Below are 22,500 nucleotides of genomic sequence, written 5' to 3'. Positions count from 1 at the left end.
GTTAGGCCAACTTTTGACTGAGCTATATTGAGAAAAATGGAAAAAGCTGTGCGGCAAAGTGCCTTAATTTCAAGCTGACCCGACATTTTTTACAGTGCAAATAATGGATAAAAATGTATATGATAAAGTATTTGTGAATTTGGTTTTTCATCAAGGAAGTTGGAGGAGTGTTAGTGTGTCAGAGAGGGTGTTAAGCTCTGCGTTGGTGCATGAGCATAGACAGCTGTAACTGTCTAACTGTAGAATGTATGTGTGTGATGGATATACCTGGATGCTGAAGTGTGTATTTCAGCATGAGGCAGGTAGCTGTCAGGATTAGTCTGTTTGTATGTGTGTGTCTCAGACATGGTTTCATTCTTAAAGGATGACTCAGCCTGTCTAGCCCATTTCAGCTTTGCTCAAAAGTCTCTGCAACTGCTTATCTGCCTCCTTGACTTTTCACTCTCAAGGAAGTATCTGTGGGCAGGATGTTCAAGACGTCATGGTAGAAATGAAAGGTGCATAATTATCTGTCACTCTGGTGGAGGCAGCAGATGAGGCTGAGGTTTCTGCTGACAGACCATTTGGGAGGCACGTACGCAAACCCTGCACAATCCAGAAAAACTGTAATGTGTGTGTGTGTGTGTGTGTGTGTGTGTGTGTGTATAATAGATCCTTAAGTGAGTTTTTTTCTGTAAAGCCTAGGGTTGTAACAGCTCTCCAGATGTTTGAGCCAAGGTTTAGTTCATACCTGTTTGTTTATTTTGTTTGTTTTTTGGGAGGATGGGAGGTGAATAAGACAAAATAGGGAACAGGAAAAAGGGTTTTATTAAATCAACAACAATTTGAATCACTAAAGAGAAGAACACTAATATGTGGTATATTAATTTCACATGAATCAACTATGTAAACAAAAATAAATAAACAATAATAACTTTGGGGGATACATGAAACCATGGATGTTTGCATCACTGTTTCAGATTCGTTACATCCCTAATAAAGCCGTGGTCCTCAAACTGGTCTTCAGGGCGCCCAGATGGTCCAGATTTTTGCTCTGGCCTACCTCTTATATATGGATAGAGCAGACACCTGGACTAACCCTAACCCTAACCCTATAAAGGACCATTTTTGCTAAGAGTGTAATAAAGCATTAGCTTTGTGACAAGAGTTTGGCAAAAGAGTTTATCTTGTTTTAGGCCAAAAACATGCTCAGTGCAAGTTCACAAACAGACAACAATGACCAGCCAACGCATTTCAGAGTCCTGCTGTGCAACCTCAATGTGCATCCTTACTTTGCTGTGGCAGTTAATACACTCAGTGTTCAATAGGGCGTTATTAGACTAAGTGTCTGCCAGTGTGTTCTACTGAGAGGACAGGTCAGAGTGTCTGAATGGGCCCTGCTGTTATTCCAACAATCAACAACAAATAAACATGTTGACATTAGAGGAAAGTGCTGCTTTACATGTTCTGCTGGAGTGAAGGGGCTATGATGCATCATACACCCTCAGAAAGGTTCTTTGGGAGTTTAATTAGGTTAGTGGTTTTATGTAGAGCCAGTTACTCTCAAAGTACCATTTGAATGCCTAAATGATTCTTTGCATGGTTAAATGGTTCTTCTGTATATCATTGCCGTTGAAAAAAAACCTCATATCTCCATTTTTGTCATTTTTGGCATAATTTGAAAATGGTTGTTGCCCTTTACTTTGTGTGTGAATTTCATGACAAATGGACCAAAAGAAACGGTCTCAAATGACTCTGAAAAAAGTCTGGTTCCATTGACTTACTTTATGTTTTACACAATGTCCCAACTTCATTGGAATTGGGGTTGTACATTAAAAGTAAAGTAGGTTTTTCCTTCGCCTGTAAAGTTGTCATTTTGGAGATACAAGGTTTTGTTCCAACAACAGCGATATGGGAAACTTGTTGTAAATGCTTCATTAGTGTTGTTTTATAAAATTGCTTGTATTCAATGCACCAGAAAGCATTCTGCTATTTTCTACTACACCTTATAGGTTCTTTTGTGAAGGAAGTGGTTCTGTATAGAGCCCTTTTTGTCAAGAGTGTTTATATTTGCTGTGAGTTCTGCGACAGACCCGTCCAGCTGCTGGTCTGCACTGACAGTTGACCAGACAAACGTACACTGGCGATATAAGTGGCCAGGATTGGCTGTCCCCTTGCTGAATGCAGCTCGCACTTGCGTTGCAATATGAATTATGCTGTGACACATTTTAGAACTTTAGCCTTTTTCAGAACTGCCTCTTTTGTCTGTCTTTTGGCATAACTTATTAAAAAGATGCGGAACCATTAGAACATAAATTGGTCTGGAATTCAATATATAGTATTTTAATGTTGCACTTTCATAAATAACACTGTTTTTGAAAAATGCAAAGATGAGAAAATAATTCTACATTGAGTTGTTTTCACTCTCAAAAAAGAGACCGTGGCCTGATCAGGGTTATCAGAATGGACATTAGCATTTGGGATTAGCATTTTAATGCAACTTGCTGTGAAAAGGAAAAAAAAGATCTTTTTATATCACCTCATAGTAAGTTTAATTAAAATGTATTCGCTAGTAATAATAATGGCCTAAGTTTCATTTACAATGAACTGCAGGCAGGTCAGTTTAACACCATACTCTTTTAATACTGAGCCATGCTGTTGTAATACATGCAGAATATGGTTTGACATTCTCTTGCTGAAATAATCAAAGTGTTCCCTTAAAAAGACGTCATCTGGATGGCAGCAGATGTTGCCAAAACCTGTTTATATCATTCAGCATTAATGATGCTTTTACAGATGTGCATGTCACCCCTGCCATGTGCACTAATGCACCCATGTACCATCATGAATGCTGTCTTTTCAACTGTGCCCTGATAACAAACTGTGGTCTTTGGCCGGAGGACACAGTGTCCATGATTTCCAAAAAGAATTCCAAATGTTGATTTGTCAGATCATCGGACACTTTTCCACTTCCCCTCAGTCCATTTTAAATAAGCTCAGGTCCTTAGAAGGTGACAGTGTTTTTGGGTCCTGTTTATGTGCAGTTTGTTCTTTGTGCATGAGACGAACTGTTTTCACAGACAGTGTTTTTCAGAAGTGTTTCTGAGCCCATGCAGTGATTTCTACTAGAGAGTCATTTCTGTTTCCAATGCAGTGTCGCCTGAGGGCCCAAAGAACGCAACAGCAAACACTGGTTCTTGATCTTGTCCCTTGCATACAGAGATTTCTCCAGATTCTCTGAATCTTTTAATTATGTAGATTAGATGATGAAAAGCAAAGTTCTTTGCTATTTTACATTGAGAAATGTATATCTTGAATTGTTGCACTATTTGATCGTGAAGTCTTTCACAGAGTGGTGAACTCCTCCCCGTCAAAAGACTCAGCTTCACCAGTCAACCACTAGGTTTTTTTTTATAGCATTTTGTTGCCCCGTCCCAACTTTTTTTAAACATGTTGTTGGCATCATGCTCAGCGAGCAAACAAAAAAAACCAATAACATTTCCCAGTTTCAGCATTTGACATGTTGTATTTGTCCTATTTTAAATGAAATATAGGGTTTAAATGATTTGTACATCATTACATTTTCTTATTTACGTTTTGCACAGCATCCCAACTTTTGTGGAAATGAGGTCGTAGAATGTTTGAATATTCAAGGTTATTTTCATGGAGAATTCAGAGGATTCAGAATGGAAAACGTCTGCATTAGTGTGTCTTACTGCTTATCATGAAACACACACACACACACACACACACACTGTCTGTCTCTCTCTCTCTCTTTCTCTCTGTCTCTCTCTCTCTCTCTCTCTCTCTCTCTCTCTCTCTCTCTCTCTCAGATGATGAGAACCGTGTCCTCATAAAGTATCTGCAATTATGATCTGAAGATAATGGGGTAAAGCATCTGATAGCTGCCGAGAATACAAACCATCCGTGCATGCACATGTGCACACACACATTTTCTCTTGTGCTCTGTCTCTCTCTCTGTCTCTCTCTCTCTCTCTCTCTCTCTCTCTCTGTCTCTCTCCACGTCCTCTTCTCTGGAATGTAATGTTTAATAGCAAGTGAGGATGAACCCTTTCATTTTAAAGACAGTGGTAGTGAGCTGTGTTTATGTAGTTCATAAGTGGATACTCTGTGTTTGTGTGTGTGTGTGTGTGTGTGTGTGTGTGTGTGTGTGTGTGTGTGTGGGCGCGCGTGTGCGCACGCATTTGTTATGACTAGGGATGCAAATTTTGCCCAATTCTTTTGACCGATAAACATCCATTAGTGATTAACCATTAACTGGCAGGGACCTCCCATTAAATCATCAATAATAATACAGATAGTTCTGGTTCTCAGATCTCATTGGCTGAGCCGCGTTCAATGTTGTTGTGAATTACTTGTTCATACGCACACATGAACTGAATTCTGTGTTCATGCACCAGAATATTAAAAGTGCTCTTTGCATGGATTGTGGAATGGAGTATTTATAGTTAGGGTCTGGCATTAACGGGTATATAAAGTAAACAGCCTCAATATCCTACACAAGAACGTACTTCCAGTTTTGTTTCAGTTTTTATTTATCAGCATAATGTCTGCAGTAATACGGGTGGAATTAGTGGTTTTTTTTTTTTTTAATGATCTTGTTCAAAGCACAGGTAATATCTTATTAGCAAATCAACCATAATAAGTAGTATCAGTAATATTAAAGGTAATTATAGTATGCATAATCAGAATACATAATAATAAAAGGTCTTTCGGTCATTACAGTGAAAGGCCTGAGCATTTCTTGTAGAATATTTGAATATTCAAAATAATATTTTAATAGAATATTAGCAGCAGGGTGTGCATCAGTGGATGCTGTGTCAGTCATATGTGTGTATTTGTGAAATTTACATTTACATTTACAGCATTTGGCTGACGCTCTTATCCAGAGCGACTTAGTTTGATCATTTTTACACAGGTAGGCGAAGGTGGTGTTAGGAGTCTTGCCCAAGGACTCTTATTGGTATAGTGTAGGGTGTTTGCCCAGGTGGGGATTGAACCCCAGTCTACAGGGTGGAAGGCAGAGATGTTAACCACTACACCAACCAACCACCATGAAATGACATCTTCTGTTTAATGTTGTCCAGAGAATTAAAAAAATATGAACACATATTAATAAAATGATGAATAAAATACAGCTTTACACCAGAAAATCCCATGATGGTAGCACATTTGTTTGTTTATAAATGAGGATTACCAGCATGTTTTGGCACTCGTGCAATGTGAGACCATCCTTTTCCTTCATTTATACACAATATTGTCAAAAGTCTTCACTCACCCATCCAAATCACTGAATTCAGGTGTTCCAGTCACTTCCGTGGCCACAGGTGTATAAAGCCGAGCCCCTCGGCCTGCAGACTGCTTCTACAGACATTAGTGAAAGAATGGGTCGCTCTCAGGAGCTCAGTGAGTTCCAGCGTGGTGCCGTGATAGAATGCCATGTGTGCAACAAGCCCAGTCATGAAATTTCCTCGCTACTAAATATTCCACAGTCCACTGTCAGTGGGATTATAACAAAGTGGAAGCGATTGGGAATGACAGCAACTCAGCCACAAAGTGGTCGGCCACGTAAAATGACAGAGCGGGGTCAGCGGGTGCTGAGGGGCATAGTGCGCAGAGGTCACCGACTTTCTGCAGAGTCAATCACTACAGACCTCCAAACTTCATGTGGCCTCCAGATCAGCTCAAGAACAGTGTGTAGAGAATTTCATTGAATGGGTTTTCATGGCCAAGTAGCTGCATCCAAGCCTTACATCACCAAATGCAATGCACAGCGTTGAATGCAGTGGTGTAAAGCACATCGCCACTTGGCTGAGCAGCGGAGTCATGTTCTCTGGAGTGACGGATCACACTTCTGTCAGGCAATCCCATGGACGAGTCTGGGTTTGGTAGTTTCCAGGAAAACGGTACTGGTCTGACTGCATTGTGCCAAGTGTTGTGGTGTGGGGTTATGGTGTGGGGTTGTTTTTCAGGAATTGGGCTCTGCTTCTTAGTTCTAATCAAAGAAACTCTTAATGCTTCGGCAGACCAAGATATTTTGGAGAATTTCATGTTTCCAACTTTGAGGGGAACAGTTTTGGGATGTGCCCTTCCTGTTTCAACGTGACTGCGCACCAGTGCGCAAAGCAGGTCCATAAAGACGTGGATGAGTGAGTTTGGTGTGGAAGAACTTGACTGGCCTGCACAGAGTCCTGACCTCAACCCCATAGAACATCTTTGGGATGAATTAGAGCAGAGACTGTGAGCCAGGCCTTCTCGTTCAACATCATTGTCTGACCTCACAAATGGGCTTCTGGAAGAACGGTCAACAATTCCCATAAACACTCCTAACCCTTGTGGAAAGCCTTCCCAGAAGAGCTGAAGCTGTTATAGCTGCAAAGGGTGGGCCGAGATCATATTAAACCCTATGGATTAAGAACGGGACGTCACTCAAGTTCATATGTGTGTGAAGGCAGATGAGCAAATACTTTTGGCAGTATAGTGTATGTGCTGGTGGAGTTTCATAACATGACATAGTACCATAAATAATAATGCTTGAACCACTCGCAATCCCCATCCTGTGAGTGGGAGGTATCATTAGCTTTTAAGATAGTAAAGAGTAATTTGACATGTTGACATTCTAATTAAATGTTTGAATTGATTTTATTGCAAGCGGTTTTTTGATGTTACTTCTATTTTATAGTTTACAATGGATTTTTATAAAGAAATTCAATTTGCGTATGAAAATGACATTTACTAGTGAAATTTCTTTTCTTACTTGTCAAAACTGATTTGTTTCTAGTTGGCATTTAATATTTACAAGTGGAATTTTAATTTTCACATGTGCAAACCAAATTCAAGAGAAATATTAAAAGCTAAAAGAGTCAATTAGATTTTTAATTGTGTGGAAAAATTGCCTCGTTAAACTTTAATTCATGATAGTAAAAACTGCTACTGCAGTTAGAATGAACTGTGATGAAATTATATAATTCCTACGATTAAATCTTGAAGGTTAAGATGTTATATTTCAGTTTTTAGAGACATTTATATTTTTCTAGTATCAACATTTTTGATAAAACAGCTCTGTTGTTTCTTGATTAAAGCTTAAAAGGTTTGTCATGCCTGTGTGCTGGGACTATTGAATTTGTTCTCTTTCACAATTCTTTTTTCTTCCAGCTGTTGCTTTTGCCAGTGGACAGCAGTTCGTATTACATTTGCTGCCATGTTTATACATTCTACCGTTTTCGGCTACGTCTTTTTACACGGTTTAATTTTTGCTACATCTGTTTTTTAATCATTCACTAATTTTATAGTATATTTTATAATTTTATAAATATTATATATTTATAAATTTTAGAATTTTATAGCACTTCTTCCCTTGAAATTTGTAGCTCTTTCTGAGAATTTTGGCTTTCTTTGTTTTTATCGTGGTCATTGCGGCAGCCAACCGGAGCTTCACTTGGCTGTTCTTCACTACGTATGAGCTCATTTACATGTGGATTTTGATTGGCTCTTATCCAGGACACAGGTGAAAGTACCACAGTGCAGACACTGGGGTGCTGATTACCGGCACAGTCAATATATGAATAGCTCATATTTACCATGCATATTATTTTGATAAGCGTAACTGCAGCGTTCTGTGAATCTGGCCTGTGTTTAGCATGATGTCATTGTGTACGTCATGTATAGGCGTCTAAAAATTTCAGCACACTCAATTTATAACACCTTGCAGCATACAAAAATATTTTGAACAAGAGAAGAAGCAGATGTTAAATTTGAGTGTCTGTGGAGATTTTTGGTCAGGTTTGTACACGTTTCTTCTGCGCGTGTGTGTGTGTGTGTGTGTGTGTGTGTTTGTGTGTGTTGAGATTTGGTCATGCCTGTTGGGAGCAGAGTGTGTATGCACAGAAGGATATTTTGGTCCAAGCCCAAAGTAGGGCTTCTGTCTGTCTTTCCTCCTTCTTGTTTTTCCTGTGTGCCTCATACATACGTCATTCATTTTTCAGCATCAGGAAGAAAGCAGATAACAATCTGTTCATTTTCTAACATTATAAGTCCCTTCAAAATAAATATCTTGTACTTAATGGCTGGACATGAAATAAATGAAGGGTGGTCTCTGACAGTGTGTGTATGTGTGTGTGTGTGTGTGTCTGTAAGTGTAAGGCATATTGTTGTTGTCGGAAGAAAACCTTGTATCTCCAAAATAATAACTTTATAGAAGAAGGAAAAAAAAAACTTTACTTTTAATGCAAGTTAATGGAACCTTACTGTTTTACAAGTCATTTTGGGTCATTTGTTTTGGTCCATTCATCATAAATGTTACACACAGTGTAAAGAGCAGCAAGCATTTTCAAATTATGTCAAAAACTGAAAAAATAACAAAAATGAAGATACAAGATTTTCTTCCGACAGCAGCGATATATTAATCATGTATATGTTATGAATGTAAAAACTTGACCTAAGTGACTCATTTGTCATACTTCACAAAACGGTTCAGTTAATCATGAAACCTCAATTTTGTCACAATTCAGTTTGATCAGATTGTTTTGATTCAGAAGTATTATTAAAAATACAATCTGTACATGAATGTAACTGTATAAATGACTGTAAACTGCCACAGTAATACAATATACACAAAAACAATACACCAAGCATGTTTTTGGATCTTAATGTTTGCCCCAAAAGTGAGTGTGGACTTTATTGAATATTATTATTATTGTAATGGGTTGTAATTGAATATAACAGTGCAGTTGAATTACCACCTATAGACAATGAAGTGATGCATTTTTACACTCGTAGTATGTTCCTGCATTTCCTTAGAACCAGGCCTGCCTCCTTCTCTGTCTATATTGTAATCTCTTTCCCTGCTGAATTGGCAGAGCGTTTGAGTGTGTGTGTGTGTGTGTGTGTGTGTGTGTGTGTGTGTGTGTGTGTGTGTATGTCTGCAAGGCTTAAGGTTGATCCAGGCTCTGAACGTTGTTGGAAAGCCAGCTGAAATCCATTGTGGAACTACTGCAGAATTCCAAATAGCTTACAAAGCTCAGAAACTGCTTTTCCCTGTGTGTCTTCACAATAGTGGCATTACTGCAGCTGATCAGTTGACCTTTTAGTGTGCCAACCACAAATACATGTCGCCAATTTGGACAAGCTTCACTGAACGCTGACAGAAATCACATTCATGATAATGAGAAACTGTAGCACATTTCACTTTTTATAATAATAGATAAAGTTGGTTGGTGCGGTTTATTAGAACAAGTAAGAACACTGCCCTTCAAACTGTGCACCAAATTTGGACCAGTGTATGTGTATTTGTAATCACCCAAGAGATTATGTTTAAAAACATAGAAGTGTGTGTGTGTGTGTGTGTGTGTGTGTGTGTGTGTGTGTGTTATGTTTCTCCTTTATCGTATCTCATCAGATCCACTGTGTTGGAATATATCAGCTGTATCAGTCAGTTTGAGTGGGTTAGGGATGTAACACAGTCATAATGAAAAGATAGTTAAATAGCGGCACTACACTTTGTGTCCTGAACGATGATTAGACTATTTTTAGCACCTCTTTCAGCCGTGTTCTGTTTCTGACTGCTGTAGGAATAGTCTTTAATCACTTCACTTCGTTGTTCAACAACCTTTCCAGCAATCCAGCGATCATTAAGCGTTCTTGCTAGAGCTTAACATTTTGGCAAAACTATCTAATTGCAGCTTTTCTTACTAATATTGTGACTTCAATTTAAATTATGATTACTTCATGTAAACTAAGGTCCAGGCCTGGTTTTTTTTGGCCAAGAAGATCAGCACATACAGTTTTTCTGGCTTAAGGCATGGAACTACACACTAAACACAGGCAGTTTACTATGCTTTGTTTTATTTGTCTATGCTTTTTTGTACCTATTTCACTGGAAGCAGTTTTTGAGCTAGAATCATGATTGTAGAACCGATACAGGAATAGTGTGCTTGTGCTTTTGGGAGCGATTGCTTCCGATTGGTCTAACTCAGGAGTCACCAGTCTTATCCACAAATGGCCAATGTGGAGTATTTTAGAATGAATTCAAACATCCATCAGCCTCATTTTAAAAACAAAACTATCTTCCAAGACTGACCTGCTCAGGGGGTCTCGGTGTGTATGTGTGGTGTGTAGCAGATTTGGATGGCAGCATACCCACTTGCTCTAACAAACTGCACTAACAAAGCAATCACACTAGCCTTTGTTTTAAACGCTAATCTGCCCGGTCTGAACGCAGTTACTGATGCTGCCTGTTTAGTCACATCGTAACGCAAGTCTCCTTGAAACTTTTAGCCGGAAAACTGTGAGTTCATTTGCTAATACCAGGTTCACTGAATTCCATTTTATTCATCCATCACATCTGCATGAGTGAGTATATAATTAACTTGATTGAGCTTGTCCATTGTTGTCCTCTGATTCTTCCTATGTGCTATAGCTGTGCTTTGTACTTGATATGCTGCATAGAGCTTTTTATTCAGAGGATAGACTTTCTGACTTACTTTCTTTGGACTAAAAAGATCAGAAACTCTGACCAAAACAAAGGCTGTTTACTGCCCTTTGGTGGGGTAGAGAGGTCAGACATCTTATCCTTCTTAAATATGAATATGTACAACATTAGGGAGATGCTAATTATTGTTTCAAAAAAGCTAATTTACTCTTTGATCATTTAAAAGTTTTATGACGATCTTAAATTCTGCCTCATCTATAAAGGCAACAATGTTTCATTTCATTGTGTTTATTTAGCCCCTAAAGTGCCCAGAAAGGCTTTGGGTAAAGAGCAAATAAACACTGTTGTTGTCTTTATTGCCTTGAAATCGAAATCAAACTCGCTCATAAAAATTCATGTTACTTGCACCCACAGTGAAAAGATAGGAACTAGAAGAATATCTCAAATATTTCATCCCATTTTTGCTGCTACGAAAGACTGAAAAATGCTGTATCGGCTTTGGAGCAGAACACAGCTGCAAAATGCGTGAGCATGTGCCCCCACTAGAGAAACAGCGGATGACAGTCCTCCAGAGAGAAAGAGAAATAAAGAAATGTAGAAGGGAGGGAGGCAGAGAGAGGAAGGGAAAGAGGATAAGTGTAGAATAAAAAGAGAAAAGGAAGATGGCTGGTGTAAAAGAGTCAAGCAAGAAGGGAGGGATGAGTGTGTTTCAGAGGTGTCGAGCAGCTAGCAGGGGTTTCTCTCTCTTTTAGGAGATGAGACAAAGCGTTTGTACGTGTGCTAGTAGTCGTCTCTGCTTATCAGTCCGTCTATATAATCTTAGCAGTGAGGAAAGCCAGAATTCAGTGCTAACCTGTCTCTTTTCTTCTCACCATTTCTCCATCCTTCTCTAGCTCTGTGGGCCTTCATTCTCTGCAAATTTGCTTGGCTTTAATTTAGTTTTGTTGGCATTTGCATATATCCCCCTGTTCAACCTACAGCCGTTTAGTCCTGCCTACTCATGTTGAAGTTCTAAGGAGTGTTTCAGTGCTTTTTGAATGAGGCACAGAACAGAGCTAATATTTCCACCTATGAACTAAATTGCTGCTTCATTAGTGACATGAAAATGTGGGACAGCATTTTTAAAAGTTTTTATTTAAAAATTAAACACATTAAAACATTTATTTGAGAAGGATTTGAGAGCGATACCTCCCAGTAGAACCTTCGCTTCGTGCTATATCAATTAATGTCTTGGGTTTAAACAGATCATAACATAATCCTTGTGAATATCTGAGGTCTAAATGATTTACTTGTTTTTGGGGGGGGTTTGTTAACGTGGGACTACAGTTAATTTAGTAGAAAGGTCCATATAAACAAACAAGCTGTAACATTACAAGCAGGTCTATATTTGTAGCAATTTAAGAGTTAAATTAGGGGCCCTTACTCGGTTGGCAAAGCTCCAGTTTACAGTAAATGGTCAGGTAGAGTGGAACAGAGATTAACCTGAATACATTAGGTGGTGTGAATCCGGTGCAGGTTGACACAGAAGGCGATGTTCTACATTGGCATTACTTTTAGCATTGCTTATTGAAGTAGTTGTTTTTATATGTAAATGACAGCAGTGACAAAGAGCAGAAAGAAACAAGGCAGAGCCAAAAATGCAGGAAAAAAATAAGTTATGGACGATGCAGTGAAATGCTTCAAAATATCAGATATTTTCAAACTGGTGGGCTTTCAGAAACACTCACGGGAACTCAGCTAGCATTAGTTTGTAGCTTATTAACTGCCTTGATATGTCAAATTTGAATAAAAGCTTTAATCACTAGCTGACTGGCTCGGTTATCTTGTTATAGCAGATAAATAAAAAAGACGAAGGTTTTGAAAAGAAAACATCGTTTGAACACCACAGTCAGTAGCGTTTCTCTGTTGTAGCTGAGACTGACTGTCAGCTAGTCATCTAGTAAAAAGTTAGTTATTAGCAGTTTCTTTCTTTGTTCTCATATTTGATCTGGCATTTTCTGGTGTTAACTGGTGTTTCACATGTTTTATGTGGGTCAGTAGCAGTTAGGCTGAGTCATCGTAGCATGTACTGATAACTGTTAATTCACTAGCGTATACTCATGACACAATCTGCTGAAACATCTTACTTTTATCAGGCCTTATGGCTACACACCCGTTTTCAATAGGATCTTTAATGATTTGTCTGTATCCTCACAACAAAGCCAGACCAGCATTATTTAACAGAACATTATGCAAAAGCCTCCAACGAGAGTGATCCATCTGATAAACAGCACTTAAAGCTTTCATCTTCGAGAAAACGCAGTGCTGTTGCTGTGAAAGGGTGTGTAACTGTCAAAAGCTGTTACTGAGAAAAGGAAATAGACAAAGAAGAAGATGTGAACTAGAACACCAAAACCGTGAAGTTCTCAGATGAATCTAAGGTTTTGTCCACAAAGCAAGTAAAATTGGCCCAAATCCGATTTTTTTGTTATTCATATGTGACGCAGATGTGTGGCAATGTAAACAACAACAACAACAAAAAAAACTCTGAATCTGACATTTTCAGTTCTGATTTGAGACGCTTTCATATGTGGTACTAAAATCTGATCTGTATCCCATGTACGACAGAGCCTGTACAGCCAGACCAGCATTCATACGACTTTTACATCAGTCCAATTCGACATTTGTCATAATTTCGCACTGCTGAAACATAAAGATTTACGCTGATGTTTCTGTACCAAAAACTTAGAAGGCACTTCACAACCACTCTGTGTTCTAAGAGATTTACAAAAAAACGGCCGAACGCAGCCTTAGGACAGCAAGGCTGCAGCGTCAAAAAAAAAGTTTAAAGAATCAGAGGACACGAACTGAAGAAGTGGCCGTGGCTGATTAACATGCACTTTTATGGTGAATTTTAACACATTCTGGATGACGAACCTAGCTGTCCACCATTAGAACTTCATAATTGCTCCTCTGATGCCAGCAAAGATGAAGCTGAAAACTCCAGGAGCGACTAGCATTCGTTGGCAGTCATGATTGTTTACCTCCAGATGAGCCACGTGAAGCAATGTGGCGCATTGCTCTTTTGTATGCAGCTCAGATTAGGAGCTGATATTTTTAGACTTATGTCACATACAGGTCACATTTAAAAGATGTAAACAGCCAAACAAAAAAATCATGTGGATCACGAGAAACTGAAAGTGCAGCCAACTTCTAAACGTGAGCTTTGGAGGTGTTGAAAATATCCCTGCAGATTTATTTGAAAAACTGAAAACAAGGACACACTAATTGTTGTAAAATGTGCTATTATATTTTTTGACCCTGAGTAAATACAAAAACAACTCTTACTTCATGGCTATTTTGACTGGCTCTGTTAATAGCTATGAAATAGGAGTGTTGCAGCCTATTATGCTAATAATTGAGTAGTCTACTGATCGTTTTGATGAGGGTTTAAATAATCAGAGTTTTTAAAAAGGCCAAACAATAAGAATAGTTTTAACTGAACAATAACAAATCATACAAACGCTTTCAAATCTGCCTAAATAGTTTACTGTAAAGGACTTCATTACAAAAGAAACAGAAAAACACTATGTGAGAACGTCCTTCAAGCTCTGTTCTTTAGTAAGAGAAGACAGTAGCAGAATTTTTAATGTGTTCTCATCATGCAAATTACCAACTAATCAGCCCATTCATTGAAAAATTAAGTTTTAATCAGTGATTTTAATCAAGTAATTACCTGTTTGAGTACATATGACAGCCCTGTTTCAAATGCTCAGCTGTACTGAGGTGGATGTATTACTGAAAGAAATAGACACGCCTAGTAAAAGGAAGTCTGCACTTTTTAAATTCTAGCCTTTAATTCTCATTCTCAGGTTTGGAGCTGAGCGCTGCTGCAGTTCTAATAAATCCAGTCGCCACCACCATCTGTCTTCTGTTTCAGTGGAGGAAGTGTGTGTGTGTGAGTGTGTGTGTGTTACACTGAAATGTATTAATGTCATGTCCTGGTAGCGACTCTCAGACAGCATCTCTTTGAAATGAGCACTTCAGCAGCATGCAAGGGTTTTTTTTTTTTTTTTAATAAGAAAAATCCAGTTTTTATTAGAATTTAGGAAGTAGAAAACGTGAGCTCTTTCCAATCAATATGTGGTTTTTGTATTAAAATTTTTTTTTTTTTTTTAAATCATGAAGCTGAAAATTTTTCATACAGATTTTAGAACTGCATGGACACACAAGTCTGATCTTTTCAAATAAGATCTGATCCACTTTCATGTGTGGTCCTAGACTGAATATATATCCATTTTGTGGCCTATTGAGAACAGCCAGATTGGAATTAGTGTGTTTTTTTTTTTTTCTCATCACTGTGCAGGCGCGTATCATCCTGTGCAGCTTAGCAGCTGTAAGTCCTTACTATTAAATGCCGGAGAAGCATTAAAGCATCTGAGCTTTATTCACCTTTCCCCTTAATCATGAACAGCTGAAAGCTCATCAGAGCTAAAGATCTTTGCGGTGATGGATTGTGCTGCTAGATCATTCATTTGTTGTTATTGCTGTTCATGACGTAGTTTTACTCAGGATTGGAATGAGGATCTGGGGCTACTGCAGATCGTGAGAGACCCAATTTTAAACACTGGGTATAGGAGTGGGCAGTATATTAAAATACATTACACATTTTTTACAACACATACTGCACATCACTGTGTTTTTTGTTTTTTCTTTCTGTGGTTTGAGTAGAAGGAACAGGTAAGATGCAGAGGAAGATGGTTAATCTAGGCCAGTTGTGTCTAATAGTTACTGTAAGCTACTGTTCTGAAATATATCAGTATATCAGTACATAATTCTGAGAGTATGAAATGGTACAGATACTCATTTTCTGCAGTATTGTTTCTTTCCGTATAGGCCACACTTTCCTGCTCACTCTTATTTGCCACAGGCTAGCATATACACAGTATGTCTGCAGCTGCAGTCGTGCCTCCTCTCGCTTATGGTGCAGGATGTTTTACTAAAATGGCGACTTTAGCAAGTTCACAGCTTTACAGACAAAGAAAGCAAAGAAGAAGAAGTCGCTGTCTCGACGTACTTTGGCTTCAGGACAAGTCAGAGGAGTTAAGCAAGCCAAAATGCAAACAGTACTACAGACCAGGCTGGAGTGTGGACCACAAGTGGCCGACACACCCTCTGGTGGTCCTTGAGGCCAGTAGTGAGGAGGAGTGGTCCATAGTGGTCCAGTGGTTGTACTTTGTCATAAAAAACAGTGGAAAAATGACTTAATAATGAGTAAGAAATCTAAAATGTTCTTAAACAGTATAAATACAGTAATGCAACAGTGGTGCACGGTCAGCTTCATGTCTTTAGAAACAAAATACACTGTCCTAAAGTTTCAGTCACTCATTTGCGAGTGAAAAATGTAGCTCAATGTTCGCCTGATTTCTGGTATACAGCAAGCTTATGTTTGCCTAATCTGTTGACATTTGATGTTCAGTCATATACATAGCATGTTCTGCCACCTGAAAATTGCTTTATCAAACCTTTACAACACATTTTTTGTGGGGCTCCATGCTTTCTACACATAAAAAAGAGGACCTTGAGGTGGCAAGGCTGGGAACCCCTGCTACAGACATTAATACAAAATAATGATCTGAACGCTTCCATACTGGTGAAGCACCTAAAAGACCGACACACTCGCCTGTACAAAGAGTTTTGAGAGCTAAGCTAACCTGAAGCAGCCACTAAGTGTTCAGTAATGTCCTCAGCATTTATTTCAGCAACTGAACACACGTGGTGTTAACTGCCAGTATCGAGCACTACTCAAATGGAGAGCACCACTTTCATTTTAGAGCTTCTTGTAGCGCTTTCTGAATTTCTGTGCTTGCACTTAAACACAGCGCCTAATTCAACACTGCCTTTTTAATGAGTCTGAAAATTCTAAGTGTGTGATTAATTATCACTGTCAGCGATATTAATTTCTGAGAGCTCTCGGATGACCAGAAAGCCCAGAGGCTGTTTGAAAATTAAGAGCAGACTTCTCTGAGAGCAGGAGTGATAACAATAGTGAGATTTATGGAGCCCATCACGGCCATTTGAGAGAGAGAGAGAGAGAGAGAGAGAGAGAGAGAGTAACTGGCAGAAAGTATGTGATGAAAGAGAGTGAGTGAAGGAGAGAAAGCAGAAGCAAGTGGTGAGAGAGAGAGAGGGTAGCCATCAGGGAGCGAGCTAAATTGCTTTGTGTTTTTCATGGCTGAGTTTGCCATCAGTAATAATTACCAACAGCTCTCAAAAGTGCATTTATTTTTATGCTGCCATGAATTCTGTTATCTTGTGCCAGTGAAGGCTTCTGTCTGATTGAGTTGTGTGTTTGGTTTTAGCTTGTTTGTTTGTTGTGTGAGGTGGGTTTGGTGTTGTGTTGCTTCCTTCTTCACTGTGACAGTATGAATTCCACTCTTATATTGCAGCCAAGTGAAGCATTCGGTTTGTTTTTCCTTCTGGACAGTAGCCTTTTTTTTTGGTTACAGCATGTTTTGTTAATGTATTTAATAGTGATGAGACAAAAATTCAGGTCCAGAAAGTAAAAATCCTCCCACATTTTTGTCCCAGCTGCCTTGCTGCTGGTTTGAGGTAATGAGAGAAAGCAGATGGAACAAAATCCTGGAGAGCATTTTTACTTCTTAAACCTCAGTGTCCATCTTGGTTCAGGACACACTGGGCCAAAAACCGAATAGAGCTTACAAAAGCAGTTTGCACAAAGTAAATCTACTAAAAGGATTACTGAATAGGCTACAGTAGGTAGAGAGAAATGCAGCATTCTCCACACCAAATAATGGATCATCTAAGGCAATGCATTCTATTATTTCTTACTTTATGTTTTGTAGTTTTTGGCTTCTTTGTGAATTTTGTGTTATTGGAGAAACTTAGACTACAGATCATGTTGATGTGCTAGCAGGGGCTTTCCTTCTGATGTTTTGCTGTATTCTGTGTATTGAATGGGATGTTGTATTTACAAGTGGTAAACCTGTAATGAAGAAGTCTTAAGTGTTGTGTCCCCTCTTGACATTTAGGAACAGTATATTTACTCACTATTCTAATCTCATTTTCATTACCATTAAAATCATTTGTGAAGTTGTAGATTTTGACACTTTATTGTATGCCTACTTACATTTTTGCAGCAATAGGCATTGTTTTGGGGTAAAACCAGAAAGTGACACTTTTTAACATTTTGGTGGCTGAAATTTAGGTGTACACTGGTATTTAAATGATGGAAATAATATGGAAAAATATTAGCATAGCGCATCGGTGTTGTTTAACCTCAAAGCATAGGCCTTTCTGTTCTTCTAGATACAATAAATATTGTAAACATCTGTCTTATGCTGATCATTTTTTAAGCAAATATTCTGTGGTCAAAAGTAAGCAGACACATGTCACACATATCGGAGCTGTTTAGAAATTCCATTCCATAACCATTCCAAAAGCATTAAAAGGGGTTGACCCCCTCCCCCTTTGTGCCTGTAACAGCTTCAACTCTTGGGGAAGGCTTTCCACAAGATTTTGGAGCATGTCTGGGGGAATTTGTGCCCATTCCATCAAAAGGTCATTTGTGAGATGAGATGCTGATGTTGGACAAGAAGGCCTGGTTCCAGTTCATCCTAAAGGTGTACACCTGGGTTGAGGTTGGAGTTCCTCCACACAAAACTCATCAAGTCATGTTTTCCTCTTAGTAAAGGTCTTCTTTTTGAGTTGTGTATGTGCACAAAAACAAACAAAAAAATGCATTACCCCTCAGTGGAACTAAGGTGCTGAGCCCAAACCCTGAAAAACAGCCCCAGATCACTATCCCTCCTCAACCAAATTTACTGTTGGCACTGTGAAGGGAATGCTATTCTTCTGGCATCCACCAAACCCATATTCGACCATCAGACTTTCAGATTGAGCAGCATGATTCATCACTCCAGTAGCAGAGTGCTTTACACCACTTCAGCCAACGCTCGACATTGTTCATTGTGATCTCAGGCTTGTGTGCGGCAGCTCGACCATGGAAACCCATTTCATGAAGCTCCCGCTGCACAGTTCTTGTGTTGATTTTGCTTCCAGTTAAAACTTCAGTAATAAATGACACAACAGGTGAGAGACGATTTTACGCTACTGCAGCAGTTGATGCTGCCCTCTGTGGCTGAACTGTTTTTGCTCCTGGAAGCTTGTGCTTCTTAATAATAGTACTTACAGTAGACCAGAACAGATCTAGCAGAACAGTAACTTCACAAACTGACTTGTGGCAAGGTGGCATCCAGAAAGAGCCACATTTAAAGTCACTGACCTCTTCAGTATGACCTTACTGCCAGTGTTTGTCTTTGGAGATTGCGTGTGCTAGATTTTATACATTATTAAGTAGTGGGTGTGGCTGAAACACCTGAACTCAGTAATTGGGAGGGATGTCCACATAATTTGTCCATATGGTGTATTTGTAATCTCTGAAATCATTCCAGTATAATAGTGCATCTCTAAATAATGGTAGTCTTGCCTCCTGGATAAATTGAGATATTAGAACTTGAATTCTTATCATGCCCAGTATTATTGTTAACCTTAATATTAGTCTTTTTCTAAGAGTGTTTTATGCAAGATATTTAAGTATTAATTTGGGGACGCTGTAAAATTGGATTTGGGCTAATCATATTTTAATTTGTGATGTGGTGTCTCATGCTTTGTGCTATGTTTGTGTGTGCAGGACGTCTAACAGCAGTGCAACGCTGTCCTCATGTGTGTCGATGGAGCCCTGTGTCCCAGATGAACTCTTCCAGTCACACAGCCACGCAGAACACACTTTCAGGCGAATGGAGACCTACCTCAGGACCCGCAAGCTGTGTGACGTGGTCCTGCTGGCTGGAGATCGCCGAATACCTGCACACAGGTAACAAACACTTCACACAGCTGAAACTACAGTTGATTTTATGCCCTGTTTTACATTATGTGTGCACTGATGTACGTCATCAGTAGTTCTGGGCCTTAGACATATGTATTACCTTTTACATACCAGCGTTCTGCATCACATGGTCACTTAGGTGTTGCTTGGCCACTGCTGCGGTATTGCTAAGTGTGTATGTTTGTGTACGTGTTGCATCTATGCACACAACTTGGAACATGACACCTTTTTATGAACCCATCCATTTGACAGGTGAGCAAAGATTGCCCTGTTAGATTTAACAGCTTTGAATAATCTACTTTAGGTTTAAGCTCTGGAATTCACCTGTAAAGAGTACATTTGTTGTTTTAAAGGATAAATCGACATGAAGACCAGAGAGCAGCCAGTGTTAGGAAAGTATGGCATTATGAAGCTGAGAAAAGGAGGAAATTTGAAAAGACCCATCCCATAACCGGAGTATCTAGCCAATACAACAATTTGGAACATCCTTAAAAAGAAAGAAATCACTACTGTACTAACAACCAGACATCAAACAGTTCAGCCAAGGAAAACAACAGCAGTTGGTGAAACATTGTGAAGAAAAACCCAAAAACAACAGTCAGTGACATTGCCAAGAACCTCCACAGAGCAATGGTGAGGGTATCACAATTCACCCTTCGAAGAAAACCTTAAGAGCAGGAATAAAAAGGCATACCACAAAATGCGAAACACTCATCTGCAGTAGGAATTGGAAGACCAGATTGGAATTCATAAAGAAATACATGAGCCCCGAAAGTTCTCAAACATACTTCTAGAGACTGACAAGACCAAGATTAACCTCTACCAAAATGTGGAGAAAGAAAGACTCTGCTGAAGATCCAAAACCTATGAGCATATGTACGTCAAGCAAGGTGGAGGTAGTGTCAAACTTGGGCTTTCATGGCTGCTTCTGGAACAGGCTCACAAATCTTTATAGATGATGTAACTTATGATGTTAGCAGCTGAATGAATTCAGAAGTCTACAGAAACATTGTCCTTTCATTTTGCAGCGAAGTGTGTTCAATAAACACAATTAAACATGAATATATTACAGAGGAGCAAGTATGTTTTGTTTTTCAAAGTAGTTGATGTCTTGTGGCCTAGTTTGAAGAACAAAGTTTGATTCCAGATTTCTCCTGATTGCTCTCAGACGTTGTATGGATTTGTCCATTGTTGGCACGCTTGATTTAACATAATAGTAGGATGGTATTCAAACACTAGTGGGCTGCCAAGAGGAGAGGCTTGGAAATGGTTAAATGGACACATTGACATGCATTACAGCTGTGCTCAAAAGCTAGGCTGTGGTCCAGGTGGGCAGCATTTCTAACTGCTAGGCTGTTCCAATCAGACAGATATTTTTAATGGAGCCAAGAAATAAAGCCAACATTCTGATAGTATTCCTGACAGTATTCTGTTGCCCATAATCCTTACACACATTTGATCTGATTCAGAAGAAAGTTCAAGAGAAGCACTGACAAATAAAACCAGCTGCTATAATTTGTTTAAAAAGGTCAGTAAAAAAAAAAAAAAAAATATTTACAGTCTGCTGTGCTTCAACAGTGCAAACACAATAGGCTTCGACTTGGAGGCCCCCAGTCATCCACAGTTCGATGTCTCAGATTAAAAAGTCAGATTTCTGAAGCAGACAAAAATGTAGTCGTCAGCTGCAAGTGAGATAGAATTCTGCATGCTCATTAAATAAAAACAGCTACAGAAGTGAGCAAGTTAATGGTGTGATGTGATCGGTTTTAGAAAGTTGTAACTGTTTTCATGTGGACGGGAGGCAAAAATATCCAGATATGTGTGGACGGTGCGTAAGAGGGTGTATTTTTAATGCAGGATGTGAAATGCGCCTGCTGGCTCTGAGTTTACGTTTATTGTTTGCAGGACAGTATTTAGGTACAAAACAAATTGTTTCGCCTGCCACATATTGGACACAATATTATACATATATTACACAAACAGTACACAGTTTCCACAATTAGTATTTTATTTTATTTTTTTTTAAGTTAAATATAAATGAACTGTGTATTAAAACATGTAGAAAAAATTATTGTAGAGAACGGTTTGCAGCAGAGGTTGTTGTACTTTTCACTTAAAACATTAATAGAATGTGTCGTTTGGCCAGGGAGTGCCCAGACTTGCATATAGCTGTAAGTTCTCGTGGCATGACGCTAGAGCGTTTACAAAGAGTTTAAAAGATCCCTTTGAGAGAGACCCACGCAGAGGATCGAGAGAAAGAGTTCATAGAGGATGACATAACAGTGGAGTAGTGTGAACCCTTTGCAATCGACTGGAACACCATAGCAATGGCCTAGCAACCACCTGGGACACCATAGCAACAACCCACAGCAGAACTTACAAATACATGCAAAGTTTGGGCACACAGAATGCAGATTACACATTTGGACGATTTTTGATTGAACAGAAGTAAACACATCTCTACAGAACAGCATTTTCCTACTGAGTGAAGAAAGAGAAAGAGTATGTAGTGTACAGACAAAGAGCTGTCTCTTACTAAAGAGAAAGGTCCACAAAATGTGTGTATAGTGGAAAGTCTTGGCACAGTGAACTGTGAGGGGAAGATAAATCCTTCAGGATGTGAGTTTGGACGAGCTCAGAGAGAGAAAAAGAGAAATAAGAAAAAGAAAGAGGAGAGTACAGAGAGAACAGATGCAGGCACATTTTGCATTCAGTACCTTCTGTTTTCCTTTCACTCCTGAGTCTATTACCAAACTACACACACACACACACACAGACCTGCTTGTGCCTTGCCAGTGAGGAGTTTGGCATCAGAGATGAAAATGCATTTTCAACAGCTCTGCATTTTTTTCTTCCTGCATCATCCTTTCTTCATGGCTTGCTTTGTATCGCTTTCTTCTCCTTTTCTTCTCCATCTCTCTTTCCTGAAGTTTATGACCTAGTTAGTACGGTCTAATTGGAGGGCTGCCTTGGGCAGGTATGAAGGGGTTTGCTTGTGTTAACAGATAATGAGACGCATTCACTCTACCCTGATACGGCTGTGAAACTTTCACAGAGTGAGTTGCTTTTGGACCAGAGTGACTGTAAGCAAACTGCATTTATTTTCTTTCAGCTGCAGCCTTTGGTTGTGTGTGCTGTGAGTGTCCAGCTGGATAGAGTTAAGTTAGTTTGCTCCATAATGGAA

At 39.1% G+C, this 22,500-nt stretch overlaps 1 protein-coding gene across 2 annotated transcripts in view; it reads left to right on the top strand.

The window, feature by feature from the left end:
• klhl5 (kelch-like family member 5) overlaps positions 1–22,500 on the top strand; it is a 106,606-nt gene that overhangs the window by 44,618 nt on the left and 39,488 nt on the right. For both annotated transcript variants that reach the window (XM_037532840.1, XM_017685197.2), the window contains one exon: positions 19,122–19,304. In XM_037532840.1, the coding sequence (XP_037388737.1) occupies positions 19,162–19,304 (143 nt within the window). In that variant the 5' untranslated portion in view covers positions 19,122–19,161. The remainder of the gene's footprint in view (positions 1–19,121; positions 19,305–22,500) is intronic.

Source organism: Pygocentrus nattereri, chromosome 22 (genome assembly GCF_015220715.1).
Source record: "Pygocentrus nattereri isolate fPygNat1 chromosome 22, fPygNat1.pri, whole genome shotgun sequence".
Taxonomy (NCBI): Eukaryota; Metazoa; Chordata; class Actinopteri; order Characiformes; family Serrasalmidae; genus Pygocentrus; species Pygocentrus nattereri.
The sequence above is the reverse complement of the archived record's forward strand: the minus strand, read 5'-3'. Positions and strand labels throughout refer to the sequence as shown.